The following is a 16901-nucleotide window of genomic DNA, read 5'->3' as shown; positions in this document are numbered from 1 at the left end:
GTATGAATTGTGTTTTTTCATTCCTGCTGCATCATAGATCAGTATGGCAGCTGGGCCAAGTGCATGGCAAGTGGCTCACACCTGTAATCCCAGAACTTTGGGGGAGAATTCCTTGAGGCCAGGAGTTGAAGACCAGCCTGGGCAACATAATGAGACTCTGTCTCTACAAAAAAATAATAATAAGAGATATTTAGATGGGGGCAGTGGCATGTGTCTATAGCCCCAGCTACTCTGGAGGCTGAGGCAGGAGGATTGCTTGAGTCCAGAGCTTTGAGGCTGCAGTGGGCTGCGATCAACCCACTGTACTCAAGCCTGCGCAACAGAGCAAGACCCTGACTCAAAACAAACAAAAAAAAGATAGCAGCTTATTTAATGCTTTGTTTTTTATACAAGCCAATTCTACCAGGTTGACTTTTCCCTCCAATTGGTTTTTGTATTGCTTTTACATTTCATTAATTTTGTAAGTAATACATTAAAACATTCTAGTAAAATTCAAATATCATGAATAGAGCCAAATTATTCTTTGATTTCCACTCTAAACTTGTTTGATCTGTTTTGTGGTTGCTTTGATCTTGTCACACAAAGATCTTTTGATGCCATCAATTCTCCTCTTTATTATATTGCCCTGAAATGTTTGTTTACTTACCAAAGCAAAATGTGCTTATAGTTAGGAAAATGAAATAGATACAATGGATGGAATAAAAGTTAAAAATCTAAAAATAACAGTGAGATAGTGCTAAAAAGGATTATAACACTCCCCTGTCCTCCAGAGGCAATGACTTTCAAATCTTACAGCTTTTTCTTCAGATATTTAAAAATATGGAGGCTAATTATATATATATATATATATATATATATATATATCTTTTTCTTCATTTTATTTTTTCTAGATACAGGATCTCACTATGTTGCCCAGGACTCCATCTCCTGGGCTCAAGTGATCCTTCCTCCTCAGCTTCTCCAGGAGCTGGGATTATAGGTATATGCCATAGCACCCAGCTATTATTCTTCAATTTTTAAACCCTATCCACTGACTGTGATGGGGGTGAGGATTTCAGCTTTCTTATGTCACTTCTTCTATTCTTCCCTTCTCCCCAACTTTAATTTTAAAAAATTAAGTCCTTAATTTTGAATAATTTAAAAATTTTTACTTTTAAATTTTAAAATTTAAAATTAATTTTAAAAAATTAAGTCCTGTCACCACATCCCCTGGCACCCCCACCAACTGGAGTTAAAACTGAATCACTTAAAAGAAAAAAAATATGCTTAGTTGTCTCAAAACATATGACTAACTCCTTCCATTATATAGCAGTGCTCAAGACAGAATTTTCCCCATAGTCAAGCACATCAGGTTCTTTCCCTTAGAGATGATCTCCCCAAAGTCTCTAAGTTTCTGTTGTTTGCTGGTGAGTAGGAGCCGGTAGAGAAGGGGAAGTGGAAGATGGCAGTATGCAGGAGGGACCTTGATAATCAGTGGCTCCAAGTCCTTCTGGAAGGAGAACCGCACAAGGTCTGGGATCAGGTGGAGGAAGGGCACATTTTAAATTGAGTGTAGGACAAAGAAAGATAGGGCAAGGCTACAGGCAGGGTCTAAGGCTGGACGGTGAGTGGAAGTCGAGTAAGTTCCCATCTTGCTGTTTTCTCTGTGACTAATAGGAAGTGAGGTTAGCTGGTGGGAATGAGGGAGGAGAGTGTGGCTGGAGTCTTGGGGAAAGTGGATGAGGTTGAAGATGAATGTGAGTCAGAATTCCACTGGGTGCGGCAACTGTTTGGTTTTCTGTTCTCCACCAAATCCCATGTTGAATTGTAGTTCCCAGTGTTGGAGGTGGAGCCTGGCAGGAGGTGATTGGATCATGGGTGGTTTCTCATGAATGGTTTAGCACTATCCCCTTGTTGCTGTTCTCGTGACGGTGAGTGAGTTCTCACGAGATCTGGTTGTTTAACAGCGTGTGGCACCTTCACCCACCCTTGCTCCTGCTCCAGCCATGTAAGACATGCCTGCTTGCCCTTCACATTCCACCAGGATTATAAGCTTCCTGAGGCCTTCCCAGAAACTGAGTAGCTGACAGCATCACGCTTCCTGTACAGCTTGCAGAACAGTGAGCCAATTAAACCTCTTTTCTATATAAAAATTACCGCATCTCAGGTATTTCTTTATAGCAATGTGAGAACAGAGTAATACAAACCAGTAGGGTGTGACAGAAGGAGGAAGGAAAGTGAGTGCAGTTGCCAACCTATTTGTCCATCCTGGCCAATGGCTGCGGGTCGGGTGGCTCTTTAACCTCTTGCCTCCCTTGATGTGCAGGTTCTCTACTGAGAGGAGATTACGTCAGCCAAAGCCAGTGCTGCGACGTCAAAACAGAACATTGGAGGCTTTAACCTTAATATTCTCTTCTTACATATCTGTAGGATAAGTATGCAGTCATGGGCTATAGAGGGAAGTTCATATATCAACACTCCATTTTTAAATGTCCCCATTTAATTTATTATATGTGTGTGTATATATGTGTGTATATATATATTTTTTTATTTTTATTTTAAGAGGGAGTCTTGCTCTGTCGCCCAGGCTGGAGTGCAGTGGTGCAATCTCAGCTCACTGCAACCTCCGCCTCCTGGGTTCAAGCAATTCTCCTGCCTCAGCCTCAAGTAGCTGAGATTACAGGCATGTGCCACCACGCCCAGCTAATTTCTGTATTTTACTAGAGACAGGGTTTCACCACGCTGGCCAGGCTGGTCTCAAACTCCTGACCTCGAATGACCTGCCCACCTCAGCCTCCCAAAGTGCTGGGATTACAGGTGTGAGTCACCGCGCCTGGCAAATGCCCCATTTTGGACACTACTATGCTAGTTATTTTTCTTTTCTCACTTGGATTATTTTGAGAAATATGGAACCAAGATTATTAAATGTCTGTTTGTACAGGGCACTCTTCAAGATAAATTCACCACATAATCCTACTCTGAAGGAGCTTACCTTCTAGGCAGCCATCTAACCTGGCTTTAAACTAATTAAGCGTAAAAAAAAAAGCCAAGAACATTCTACAACTAAGCATTTACAGTAGAGAAGGTAGAACTCAACTACTTCCAATTAGTCAGGTGATTTTCATTGTCAAGGCCAAAATCACAAAAGAGAAATTTGTTTATTTAACTCACAGGTCATGGAAGGTTGGCTGGCTCCCACTTCTCACCCCTACCCCAAACCCTGCTCTTCTGTACATTGACTTTATTCTCACACAGCTTCCCTCCATTTGCTTTAAGATTAGCAGCCTCAGCTGAAGGCGAGGACCTTGCCCTTCCTTCCTCCTTCCAAGGGAGTGAGAATTGCGCTGAGCGTCGAAACTTGGAGGACGTGCAATCAGGAGGAGGAAAGGCAGTAACGGGCAGTGGGTCACCAATTCCTCTTATCCTGACCAATGACAAAGAGTCGGGTGACCTATGAATAATGTTAGGATGGTGGAGGGTTTTAAGCAAGAAAGGGACATTTTTAGGTTTGCATTTAAAAAATATATCTCAGGCTGCCGTGTGAGGACTGCTTGGGAGGGGAGGAGAACAGAAGCAAGGAGACTTGTAAGGAGCTCATTGAAGTGGGGAGTCTAGGGCAGAGGGGATGTTAGCTGGGCCAAGGTGCTGGTGGTGAGATGGAGATGGACTCAAGAGATCATTTAAGATGGGAAATATGGAGGTCTCAGAATCTGACTGGATATGAGTGTTGAAACACCTTTCTGAATCTTTCTTTGACTTCGTTATTTTTACCTGTTGCCAGTAAGTCAAATGTTAACTCTCTTCTACATGGAGAGAGGCAGCTTAACACATGGTAGCTTAGAGCTAGGGCAGCCGTAGAGCTTATCCAAACTGGGATGCTTTTGAGAGTGAAAAGAGGACTGCAGCTCTCACATTGGGGTGCCAGGCTTCTGGGCCAGCTGGGGGAGAGGTTTACACTGTTTAGAACCTAAAGTCACATGGAGCTGGCCTTGAGTTTTGCCTCTGTCATCAACTAGCAGTGTGTCCTTGGAGAAGTTATCTTTTTGGTTTTTGTTTTTTTTGAGATGGAGTCTTGCTCTGTCACCCAGGTTTGAGTGCAGTGGTGCAATCTCAGCTCACTGTAACCTCCACCTCCCAGGTTCAAGCAGTTCTCCTGCCTCAGCCTCCCAAGTAGCTGGGATTATAGGTACCCACCACCCCACCACCACACCCGGCTAATTTTTTTAAAAATGTATTTAATTTTTTATTTTTCTTTTAGTAGATATAAGGTTTCACCATGTTGGCCAAGCTGGTCTCAAACTCCTGACCTCAGGTGATCCACCCACTTCAGCCTCCCAAAGTGCTGGGATTACAGGCATGAGCCACCGTGCTCGGCCTGGGCAAGTTATTTAACCTTTGTGAACCTTTACTTCATCTGAAAAAATAATGGGATTAGTCAGTGTATATGCCTCATGGATTGTTGTGAGAATTAAGTGAGCTCCTATATGTGAAACAATGAGCCCAATGATCAGAATCACGATCTAATAAAATATTTGTGTATAATAAATATATAGATATTTTATCCATAAACGATGTGCTGTATACACAGGTTCTTATATATGTAGATATAACACACAAATTATATTGCTTTTTTTGTACTAATTCTTTGAATGTAGAAGAGAGCAGATTTTCTCTTCTAAAGAACTTAGATTCAGAATCATAGAAATTTAGTAATTGTAAGCATGTGGTGGGGAGGAATTAAAATGTAAAGTCAAAACTTGCCCTTTGATAATGAAATGATGAAAAATAAGCCTGTTGCTAATGTGATCAGCCTTTTGGGGTCACTGAGCAATGTGATTGAGTTGCTGGGGCTCCCCAGGTCCCTGTGAAGCCTGCAGCATCTGTTGTGTCTGAAAGGTCCAGGGGGCTGAGGAAAGGGGAGCTGTTGCCCGTGGTGGGGACAGGGTCTCACCTGGTCAGCTGACCCGAGCTCCAACTTTGTGGTCCCCCAGTAATCTCCTGATTGGTCATTTGGATCTTCCCTTTTACATCCTGACACCTGGAAGGTGATGGGATCAATTGTACCCCAAACCTCAGCATCATGCAATAAATCCATGTAACAAAATGGCAAGTGTACCCCTTGATCCTAAAAAAAAAGTTGAAATTATTTTAAACATGATACAGAATGTGTGCAATGGGTATCAGATTTTCGCACCACAAATTCAGGTGTATACCATAAATGTCTTAGTCTAAAAAAAAAGGAGGTTACTTTCCCGCCACTGCCACCTGCACTGTGTGACTAGTATTCCGGCTTATATAGCAGTCTCCAAACACAGAAGATGATGTGACTGCTTTCTCCATTTTCCTGGAGATGTTACATGACCAGTACCATTCTGAATGCCTAGGAGAGAAGTTAATTTATTATGTGCTGTGGATGCCTTGGGGCATTAGAGTTGAATCCTCTCAGGGAATCTGGAATGAGAAAGGCTGTGATCTCAATCAGTCAGAGACGAAGCAGGTCTGTGGACTGACAGCATCACCTTCAGGAGATGCCAAGGAACCATCTACCGCCAGATCGCTGCCCTGCGAGGCCCCAAGTGGGCAGCCGCTGGCCTTTCTGGACCCTGCCTCCTCCTGGGGTCCTCCCTCTCCCTATAGCAGCTGGAGTAGCAACTCAGCCCGTGCTTCCCTGAACTCTGATGGCCTAGCAATGTCTCCAGCTCCATCCTGAGAATGTCACAAGTCCCCAGATTTGTTCCTGCTTCTAGTACACCTCCTTCCCCTTGCAGGATGCTTAAGCCCACAGAGCTGTGTCCAACTGGGGCTGCTCCTTCAGCTGGAAACTCACTCACTGGATGGCAACTCACTTCCCTTCACTGGCCTCACAGTTTGTGCAGCTGAGATTTTTGCTATAGCAAAATCATAAATTACTGCATATTTGGTGGGTATAATAAAAAACCAATTTGATCTTTGTCCTCAGTTCCTGGCACAGAGCTCCTAGGAATTTCCTTAGTGTTAGGACTGCCTTTTGTTATCCATAGCAAGCACCTTTCAGCATTGCCTGAGTTTATGCTGATGAGATGATTCTTGGCTGAGGGACTCCGAGGTAGCATCAGGATGCGGACTGGTCACCTGAAAGACCGCGGCATGATTACTTTCAGCCCCCACCGGCCAACCCTCGGCCTCTGGGGAAGGGAGAGTGGCCGGAGGTTGAGTTTAGTCACCAGTGGCCCATGATTTAATCAATTATGCCTATGTCATGGACCTCCATAAGAAACCCCTAAGCAATGGGGTTTGAGGAGCTTCATAATGGCACCTCCAAAAACAACCCCGCTAAGCAATGGGGTTTGAAGAGCTTCCCGGTTGGTGAGCACGTGGCCGTGCTGGGAGGGTGGGGCACCCAAAGAGAGCATGGAAACCCCACCCACACCTTGCTCTGTGCATCTCCTCCCTTTGGCTGTTTCTGAGTTGTAGCCTTTACAATAAGCCAGTAATAGTAAGTACACCGTTTTCCTTCACTTTGTGAGTTGTTCTAGCAAACTGTCAAACCTGAGAGGGGGTCATGGAAACCAGAATTTGCAGGCAGCTGGGAAGAAATGTGGGTGACTTGGGCCCCATATTTGCTGCTGGCATGTGAAGGGGGTAGTCTTGTGAAGCTGAGCCCTTAAACTTGTGGGATTTGATGCTAACTCCAAGTAAAGCCTGTTAGAATCGAATTGAATTGTTGGACAGCCGTTGTGATGTTCAAGAATTGGAGAATTGGTTGTTACATGGAAACACCTTCCCCCTGCCCCCACCCACAATTAGTGTCAGAAAGAATCAGGGATATGGGCTTTAGAGATGCTTGGAAATACTGAAAACTGGGCAAGTTAATTCTGAGACTGTCAAGGATGTGGACTTTATCAAAAGCTGTTTTCTCCAATATAGATACTCAGTTGTTTACTTGGAAATTCTTTAAGTTTCATGTTACTTCTTTGCCTTGTCTCTGCTATACTCCGCAAAACAACCCTCCCAATCTCTGTACTTGGCTCTTGGGAGCTTTGGGTACAATATGCTAGAAGAGCACCAAAAAAGGAAGCTGTGGATTTTTCCCTTGCTCCAATGGTGCAGCTTTAAAAAATGGTGTGGAGGCCGAGTGCGGTGGCTCAGGCCTGTAGTCCCAACATTTTGGGAGGCCGAGGAGGGTGGATCACCTGAGGTCAGGAGTTTGAGACCAGCCTGGCCAACACAGTAAAACCCCATCTCTACTAAAAATATAAAAATTAGCTGGATGTGGTGGTAGGTGCCTGTGATCCCAGCTACTCAGGAGGCTGAGGCAGGAGAATCGCTTGAACCTGGGAGGCAGAGGTTGCAGTGAGCTGAGATCACACCACTGCACTCCAGCCTGGGCAATGGTGTGAGACTCCACCTCCAAAAAAAAAAAATGGTGTGGAAATTTATTTTGCTTTTCTTTTACTTATAGAATACATTTGACATCACCCCCAAGAAAGCTTATCTGGACATATTTCTGCCCAATGAAGAGAGTATTAAAATCGAAATTATAACATCAGACACTGCTGAAAGAGTCCTAGAGGTAAGCTTTGTTTAAACTCCAGCTCCTGAACTGAATCTAGGGATTGTTCTGTTTGGAAAGCAGAGAGTGGGATACAGCTGCCTTCCAGGAGCTTCTGGCCTGTTGTTTTACTCTGTGGATGATTATCTGCAGAGGTACTGGCATTTCCTGGGAGAACAACCAAGGAACTGGAGACACAGCCAATCCTCCAGGGCCTCTTTGATTTCACCCTCCCTGGGGGCACCAATTTTCCAGAGATCTCTTGGAAGGCTCCTGGCACTTCCTTGGAACTTAGCCAGGAATGTGGCCTGGAAATATGTAAAATGCTTTATTATTGGGTGTCCCATCGTTGGGAGCAGGAAGGAAAGTGGGGCTTGGCAGAGTCTGAAACAGGTCATACCTAGGTGTGCGGGTGACACTTCCTGGCAGAGGGTGACAGGGGAGTTCTTGAAGGTTCCTATTCTCCCATAGGGAAAATTCTTGAAACCACTGCTCTGTCAGGGCTAATTCTGGGTGCAGAGGGCCCAGACGTGAGTTGTAGTCCACTCTCTGAGGACCGACAGGACAAGACCCAGAAGGCTTCATCCTTCTTCAGCAGCTCTGCCTCCCAGACCCCTTTTCCATCTGCTAAGCGGGGCTGCAGAGGGAGGGCTGTCTCCTCACACCCATATCCTGCTCCCCCGGGGTCAGCTCCCAGGCCGTTTTCATCTGGAAGGTTTTAGCTCTAATCCTCCAGAGAAACACACAAGAGAAAATATAAAGTTATAAACATGAAGAAGAGTCAGAAAGTTTCTAGTACTCTTCAAAGGACAGAAAGTTCTTGTTTTTGGGTTATGGCGTCTGACCCTTTCTGAGCTGAGAAATGGAAGTCCTCCCATTTTGGCTGCTAGCTCTTCCGGCCTGCCTTGACTTAACCTATTCCTGTATCTCCAGCTTCTCTCATATTCATCGCCTCTCCGTTTCCTCCTCTCCATCCTACATCCCAACCGTAGTTCCAGCCTTTATCGTTTCGCAGCTAGACCTCTACTGCTGCCCCTAAACTAATCTCCCTGCTTCCAGTCTTGCTAATCTTCTGTATCAATTTCCAGCATTGTCTTTCTAAAAAGTATCAAAGGTCCTTGATGCTTGAGGAAGTTTGTATCCCAAACACAAAAACCTCAATTGCCCAGGATCTAGAAGTGGGAGACCGACTCATAAATGAAGGAGGAGTAGGAAGGCAGTGATAGAGTCGGAGCCACAGACTGCATGTGTCTAGGGCCAGGCAGGTAGGTCAGGGGCAGCTGCAGGATCAGAGATAATTTGGAAATGGATGGAATTGTTCAGAACAGGAGAGAGCACCTCCCTTGCCCAAAGACATTATCATTGACTTCTTTTTTCACACACTGGGCTTGCTGACCAAACTAGACATGCCTGCAGCTGAAGGTGGTGGTAGTGGTAGTTTGGGGTCTTCTATCTTCTGGGTTTAGAATGAGTCCTGGATTCAAATTACAGTCATGTGCCACATAATAATGATGTTTCTGTCAACATTGGACTGCATATACAATGATGGTCCCGTAAGTTTATGATACAATATTTTACTGTACTTTCTCTATGTCTAGATATGTTTTGGCCGGGCACGGTGGCTCATGCCTGCAATCCCAGCACTTTGGGAGGCCGAGGCGGGCAGATTATAAGGTCAGGAGATTGAGACCATCCTGGCTAACATGGCGAAACCCCGTTTCTACTAAAAAATACAAAAAAATTTAGACAGGCGTGGTGGTGGGCGCCTGTAGTCCCAGCTACTCAGGAGGCTGAGGCAGGAGAATGGCATGAACCCGGGAGGCGGAGCTTGCGGTGAGCCGAAATCATGCCACTGTACTCCAGCCTGGGCCACAGAGCAAGACTCCAACTCCAATAATAATAATAATAACAATAGATATGTTTAGATACACCAATATTACAGTTGCCTACAGTATTTAGTACAGTAACATGCCTACTATACTACTATAAACCTGGGCTAACAGGCTTGTAGCCGAGGAACAACAGGCCATACCATCTAGCCTAGGCATATAGTAGGCAATGCCATTTAGATTTGTGTAAGTTCACTTCGTGGTGTTCACACAACAACAAAATCACCTGACGATGCATTTCTCAGACTGTATTCCTGTCATTAAGCAACACACAACTGTGCAGTGCTGCTGTGTAAGGACTGTGTGAATTTGGGTAAGTTACTTTACAGACAATGTCCAAGTAAATAATTATAGAAATAGTTCACGTTCCTGAGACAATGGCAGTTGTGTTTATTGATCATTATTGGTGTTGGTATTGATATTGATATTGGAGGGAGTGCTGAATAGCATTCTGTGGTACTATCTATTTTGTCCGTTTCCCTGGAAACTAATAGCATACATTTGATGAGGTATATTCGCAGTCAGAAAAATGTGCTTCCTCTCTTCCAATCACGTTGGCTTGTGAGAAATTCAGACCCAAGACACTGACATCATCAGACCAGATAAGTTGAACTGGAGGTTCTACCCTAGAAGTGGTAGTTTCCGTAACAGGTGAAGTGATCACTTGGCCAGCGACAGGTGTGAATTTCCTTCCAAGAGCTGGGAAATTCTCTAGCTTGCATAAAACCGTAATTTAAGTTTTGTAAGTAAAAATCACCTTCTGCATCTTCTCCAGCACACTTGCTGCCATTCTCACTTTGCTTCCCCAGGTTTGCCTTACCCACAGCCTGCCTTTTACTTTTCAATGGTCTCTTTTTTTTGTTTGTTTTGAAATGGAGTTTCACTCTTGTCGCCTAGGCTGGAGTGCAGTGGCGCGATCTTGGCTCACTGCAACCTCCGCCTCCCAGGTTCAAGCGATTCTCCTTCCTCAGCTCCTGAGTAGCTGGGATTACAAGCACATGCCACCATGCCCAGCTAATTTTTTTTTTTTTTTTTTTTTTTTTTTTTATAGTAAAGACGGGTTTCACCATGTTGGCCGGGCTGGTTTCCAACTCCTGACCTTAGGTGATCCACTCACCTTGGCCTTCCAAAGTGCTGGGATTACAGGCATGAGCCACTGTGCTGGGCCTCAGTGGGCTCTTTAAGGGCCAGCAGCAAGCTAAAATCTAGGACTACTGTGGTGCTAGTGATAGTGTTCGTGTTTTGAATCATCATTAACATTTGCTAAGAGGAAAAATATTGTTATGTGTTTTTTTGCTGATGCTCACTCTTCCCAAAAGAAGGTGTTTATATTTATGTCTTTATGAATGTGAAAAGCTTCTTCATTCTCCTTTTGTCCCCATGCCTTTCCTCTATCTGCCTTGGCATGTAAGCTTCTTGTTTTCCCTAAATTAGACAGAAAAGAAGGAAATCTAATTTGAGTGGACCTGGGTCAGGTTTACTCTGGGAAAGATGTCTTTACTATGCTGTCACCTACCACACACTCACCCACTGCATTTGGCTTTTGGTCGTTTTGCAACCCAAAGCATGGGGGAAAGAGAGAGACAGAAAGAAGGGGAAAGGGAATTACTTTGAAAGTGGTGAAGCTATTCCTGAGCTGCTCTTTATTTTCAAAGCTATGCTGAGAACACCCACTCATACCAGCCACCTAATCAGACTGCTTCCTGGGGGTAATTTATGTATCTCCGACAAGAGAAGGCCCCTGTGAGCCTGGTATTTGTACAACTGCTACCTAGAGAACTGGGAGCCGTGGGTAAAGCAGCTCTCGAGGGCAGTACTTGGAGGCGACTCCTTGAGTGTTACAGAGGTGATTTAGTGAGTTAAGACCAGGAGTATAAAGAAATTACTCGAGAGCCCAGTGTTAAAGAGGGAGGTAGCCTGTGGTCATGTAGAAGTTTCTGCTAAGGGAGCATGAGTAGATGTCCAATGCTGTGAGGTGACACCTGATAGGCTGATGGCAAAAATGAAGCTACTGGTGTTGAAATGAAAGCTGTTTGATACAAAAGTCAAAGAGGAATGTGAAGGAAGGCAACCTGTGCCTGGGATCTGAGATTTTTTTGCAAACATCATAGTAAATGACAGTTGACCATCGCAGGAAACATCAAGGTGGAGCAGGCCTGGCGTGCCAAAGGTGGGCAGTAGCATGTGCATGTTTGTATGCCAGCCAAGCGGCGGGGAGTGATCCTTTTCCAAATAGCTGGTAATGCAGCCCACAGGAAGGTAAATTAGTGTGCAGGCTCCAGGGACAGACATCACAGAAGGACAGATGTTCATGGAGCACGGCTGCTGCCCTCCAGGGGAAAATAAAGACCAAGACGATCGGGGAGCCTGTCCGCATCTGAGATGGGATGACCAACCTCAACTGCGACCAGCCTCTGTCCACTGTGGTGGGACTGATTTTTATTTTCTTTATTCTAATTTTTTGTGTTTTAAAATTTTCTAAAATGGATACTGTTTTTGGATTCCAAAAAGCTTTCTTTGAGTATTCACTAACCCATGCCAGCACTTTTAATTGCTGTGTACCGGCCATTTCCAAGTCTGCATGTCACAGTTACGATGCATGGTGGGCACACCTAACTTTTCCCCTTCTGCTTGTTTCTGGTTAAAGGTGGCATCACACAAAATTGGACTGTGTCGGGAGCTCTTGGGCTACTTCGGCCTCTTTCTCATTCGGTTTGGCAAGGAGGGCAAGCTCTCTGGTAAGAAGGAAGGAACAAATGAATCAGCTAGGAGATGGGGTGGACAGGTGTGAGCAGGGGCTTGATGCCGGACTCACAGCTGAGGGACTGGCCACCCACCGGGCTATGATCCCTACTACTGTTCTCAGTCACTGGGTTAAGGGTTTGGGGAATGGGAGGTTGCGTCCTTGTTAGGGGAGAGTGGAGGCAAACCACTCATACCTTGGGTGGTCCAGTAACTGCACTTGTGCACCCCCAGCCCTAATTCTGACCCCCCTCCCCTTTACTCCAGACCTGGGCCTGACCACTGACCCCCCCGCCTGCACCCTTTCCTGTGAATGGAGTGCTAGACTCCGGGGGTCAGGACGCCCCACCACAACATCACTTTTCCTTGTTAAGGAATATTTGTGGATGATATCAATGAGTTATTAGATACCTTTTATAAAGCGTAATGAGATAGTGTAAGAAGACAGTCTGATTCTCATATCTTTCGTTTTCTCTACAGTATGTTTTTAGATATTACAAGGTTTTTGTGTGAAATGGTGTCAGTTATATCAAAGTAGTTTGTAAATGTCCTCAAGAAGCCAGGGGAGGTGGTTTTGAGTTGGAAGATAAGGGGCTTGTGTAGAGGGTTGGCTGCTAGGCCCTGTGGTGAGCTGCAAAGGCGTTGGATGTCTCTGGATCTGTTTTTTCATCTGTATCACAGTGTAAAACATCCCCCCACTCAAGGGGCGGATATTTTTGAGGATCAAATGACATTTATTTTTTGAATGAACTTCAGAAAGTTAAAATTACATATAAATACAGAGGATATTCTTACTGTGATTTTATTATTTCCAATAATAAGGTTTTATTTTCTCATTTGATAGCTGCTATATATAAGCTGTCTGTGCTATTTCAGCCAGTAAGACCGGCTTTCCCCTTTCTCTAGTTGTGAAAAAATTGGCCGACTTTGAACTCCCTTTTGTTAGTCTTGGAAGTTCTGAAGTGGAAAACTGTAAGGTTGGACTCCGAAAGTGGTAAGTAGGTTCTGAAAATGACAGAGGCTTTTGAGGACATTTTGCCATTGCCCATCAAGACTTATCAGAGTCCCGTCACATCCTGCTCACAGCCTGACAGCTGGAGACCAAGAACTTAGAGAAAGTTGTAAGAAAAGCAATGAAGGCCAGGTGCTGTGTCTTATGCCTATAATCCCAGTACTTTGGGAGACCAAGGCAAGAGGATTGCTGGAGCCCAGGAGTTCAAGGTCAGCCTGGGCAACACAGCAATAACTCATCTCCACTAAAAAAAAAAAAAAAAAAAAAAAAAAAAAAATAGCCAGCTGTGGTGTTGTGCATCTGTGGTCCCAGCTATTCAGGAGGCTGAGGCAGGAGAATCACTTGAGCCCAGAAGATTGAAGCTGCAGTGAGCCAAGATTACACCACTGCACTCCAACCTGGGCAGCAGTGCAAGACCCTTTTCTCAAAAAGAAAAGAAAAGCCATGAAAATGAGAGAGGGTGAAATAAACTAGTTTCTGAATATTTGTCCTAAAGAATAGGATGTTGAGGATAACTTTCAGTAGTCTCAGGTAAATACTCGGGGCAGGGTGGGGCATGAAAATGAGGAGGGTAGTCATCTTTCTGTATCTCTACTGATAGGCAAACAAGAAAGTAAGACTTGAAAACCAGGGGCGGGGCCAGGGGACGTGGATCAAAGCAGGTAATGGTGGGAAATGGCTGGCCTTGGGTTTGCTTTGCAGTGCATCACTGACTGTATTAATGGAGGGACTTTGTTGGTGATTACAACCAAATCCGATTCATCCGTAGAAGTGTGGCATTCCCTGAAGGTGAAGGGTGGATTCAGCCAGTTTGCAGTGAATTTGAACTCTAAGTACTGGGCTTACACATGCCTAAAGGATGTGTACCAGGGCCATCCGTATTCCTAGATAGATAGCACACAAATGTCCCTCAGCAGAAAATACTGTCATTTCCTCTAGTAACACAGGGGTCTGTGGAGAACAAAATATTATAGAAAATAGCACCGAGCAGCAGGACCTTATGCACCCCCAGTCCTATAACCTGCACCTCCCAGCGTTTATTATCGTGGCCGCAGGGGATTGCTCCTTAGGCTTGCTCTCTCCCAGCCCATTTATTCTGCTATCTGAGTACAGAGGTTTTAAAGAAAAGTATTTTGAAATCTAAGAATTCCCTTGACTTTGTGATGCCTTGCTCTAGAGCTCCAGTTTGTGGCTTTGAATTGTGGAAGGATATTCCCAGCAAGGCAGTTCGTATACTGCTGTTCAGAAGCATCTTGAGGAATGGTCCAGCCCTTGAGGTGTGAAACCCTGAGAAGGGGAGAAGGACTTGGTTCCATCCAATGGTTTAGAGAACAGCTCTTCTGGAAGCTGCTTACTGTATTGAGTGGCTGAGCACAGTTGTTCCTAGAATTACAGTATGTGAATCTAAGTCGCGGCTTGTTCAGGTCTTAGCTGCATAAACCTAGCCAAGTTTGTTCAAACTCTCTAAGCCTCAGTTTATCTGTAAAATGGGAATAATAAAAATAGTGTCTACATCATAGGATTATTGTAAGGGTTATGTAAAATAGTCCCATATACTCAGTAAGTTTTGGTCATGTTTGTGACTGTTATATTGATGATATGGTGATTATAGGAAGTAAAAAAAAAAAAATCCCTGGGGCTTAGATTTTCACTCTTGTGCTCTCCTGAAAACTTGAGATCAAAGGAGAGATGACAATACTGTTTCTTATCTTGAAGCTTGAATTAGAAATTAGGCACTGCCTATGTCTTTATTAAATAGGTAAACTCTAGGTGATACATGCAAGAGAAAACATCTACCCCAAATTATAAGCCAGCATCTCAGATTCAGGCAGATTGCCTCTGTTGCTGAGAACTGGGAAGAAAGGAGGTCCCACTTCTGTTGTTACAGCTAAGGATCAGGTCCCTGGAGGGGAGATTCTGGCATAGGCTCCTGCAGGTGCCTTTCCCTCTTTCCAGAGGGAAGTCTTGTTGGGTGGGAGCTGGAAGGCTAACTCCAAAAGCTGAGTGATTCCCAGCAGGTGAAGCCTCAGTGAAGCCTGAGTGGCATCTTAAGAACTTTTCTGTCCTTAAGGAGAGATGCCTGGGTGCATCTCTCCAGTGTTGACGATATGGCTTCCTCTAGGCCAGAGGGTGCCTGTGCTGGCCTGTGGGAGCCCCAGTCTGGGATGGGTCTTTTCTCTGCACACAAGGGCCTCTGGGATATGTGGGTGCATAGTTACCTGGAATGTAAGTAGGGATGCTTCAGTTACTTCTCCCCACCCCAAAATGAAGTTGACCTTGGGGTTGGCTTAGACCACATTTATCCCTTTCCTGGTCTAAGCCAACCCCATTGGTCTAATCACCCTATTCTTCTGAGCGTAGCAACTCTGCTTACCTCTGCCTTCTGGTTGGTAGAGATCAGCCATAGGTACCCTTTCCTGACAGTTTCAGTCCCTTCTTAACATACTACTGTGCTTCTACAGTCATTAATTTCAGTTCCTCATGATTCTGGATCTGATAGGCAGACACAGAGCCCCTGCTATTTGCAAATCACTCTACCAAGATCCAGAGGGGCAACTCTGGATAGGCCCCTGGCCTTGGGGTTCTTCACAGATGGTGTCAAGAAAACTTAATCAGGGCAGCGATTGGAATAAACTCAGGGTGCAGAGGAAGCACAGTGGATGGGTGGGCTAATACAGCCTTGGGAAGTAGGGACCAGAGGAGGGGGCATTGCTTGAGGCTTGCAAAGAAAGGCCAATCAGTCAGGGGAGGAGATTGGCGAGGGCCTTGGTCTTCCAGGCAGGGGGACAGGAGAGAAAACATGGTTGGAATGTAGCATTGGTGGTGGGGTTGGTGAGAGATGGAACTGGAAATGAAAGTGGGGGTGGTCCCGGGAGGAGCCTTGAAAGCGAGCAGAATAACTATCTAACTCTGGAAACCATGAGAGTCTGAAAAGTTTCACAGGAAAGACCACTCTGGTTAGAATGTGGAGCATGAGGTTAAGGGCACAAGGCTGACACAGAAAGCCTGGGAAGGAGGCTCCCAGAGCAGCTCAGGCAACCGATGAGGGTGGCCCTGCTGCAGGGTGGTGAATATGGGGGTGGGTCCGTATGGGGCAGACGACTATGCCAGGTATTGTGCGGTGGAGAAAGGGATTCCAGGGCTTGGTGGCCAAGAGTGAGGCTGAGTATGAACAGGGATGCAGACCATTCCCCTAAAGCTTTATTTTTGTGCCTCTTTACTCTCAGAGCCCTCCAGGTAAGAGCTTACATTGTAAAGAAATTAGGAAACAAAAGAGATGGAGGGGCAGAGTGAAAGCTGGGCGAGTGGAGGTGTGGTTTTGTTAGAAAAGGGGGCCCTGGTTCATAGGGTAGAGGGCCACCACTTTCCAAAGCACTTGCCAGGTGTGTTCATGAGCCATGTCACAGGAATGAATTTCGCGCTCCTGAATTTTGCAGGTATATGGATCCATCCCTCGACTCCATGCTGATGGACTGCAGGGTGGCCCTAGATTTGCTCTACATGCAGGTGAGGGTCACCAAGAGCTCTGACAGCACCGTAGATCAAAGGCCATGTTGGCTTGGAATCACTGAAAAAAAATCTATGGTAGTTAATAATTCTACCTCCATACCTAAAATAGGCAAATTCATAGAGACAGAAAGTAGAACAGAGGTTACCAGTGGCTGCGGGGAGTGGGGAAGGAGAAGTTGTTTGATGGGTGCAAGTTTTTGTTGGGGGATGACAGAAAGTTTTAGCTCTAAATAGTGGT

At 45.2% G+C, this 16901-nt stretch overlaps 1 protein-coding gene across 8 annotated transcripts in view; it reads left to right on the top strand.

Moving 5' to 3' along the window:
- SNX31 (sorting nexin 31) overlaps window positions 1–16901 on the top strand; it is an 84681-nt gene that overhangs the window by 32436 nt on the left and 35344 nt on the right. For 7 of the 8 annotated variants that reach the window (XM_073018255.1, XM_073018256.1, XM_038000234.2 and 4 more), the window contains 4 exons: window positions 7421–7531; window positions 12047–12137; window positions 13048–13135; window positions 16591–16660. In XM_073018255.1, coding sequence (XP_072874356.1) covers window positions 7421–7531; window positions 12047–12137; window positions 13048–13135; window positions 16591–16660 — 360 coding nt within the window. The remainder of the gene's footprint in view (window positions 1–7420; window positions 7532–12046; window positions 12138–13047; window positions 13136–16590; window positions 16661–16901) is intronic. The other variant, XM_073018257.1, reaches the window with a different exon arrangement.

Source organism: Chlorocebus sabaeus, chromosome 8 (genome assembly GCF_047675955.1).
Source record: "Chlorocebus sabaeus isolate Y175 chromosome 8, mChlSab1.0.hap1, whole genome shotgun sequence".
Classification (NCBI taxonomy): Eukaryota; Metazoa; Chordata; class Mammalia; order Primates; family Cercopithecidae; genus Chlorocebus; species Chlorocebus sabaeus.
Note: the sequence above shows the minus strand (reverse complement) of the source record. Positions and strands in the feature narration are given on the sequence as shown.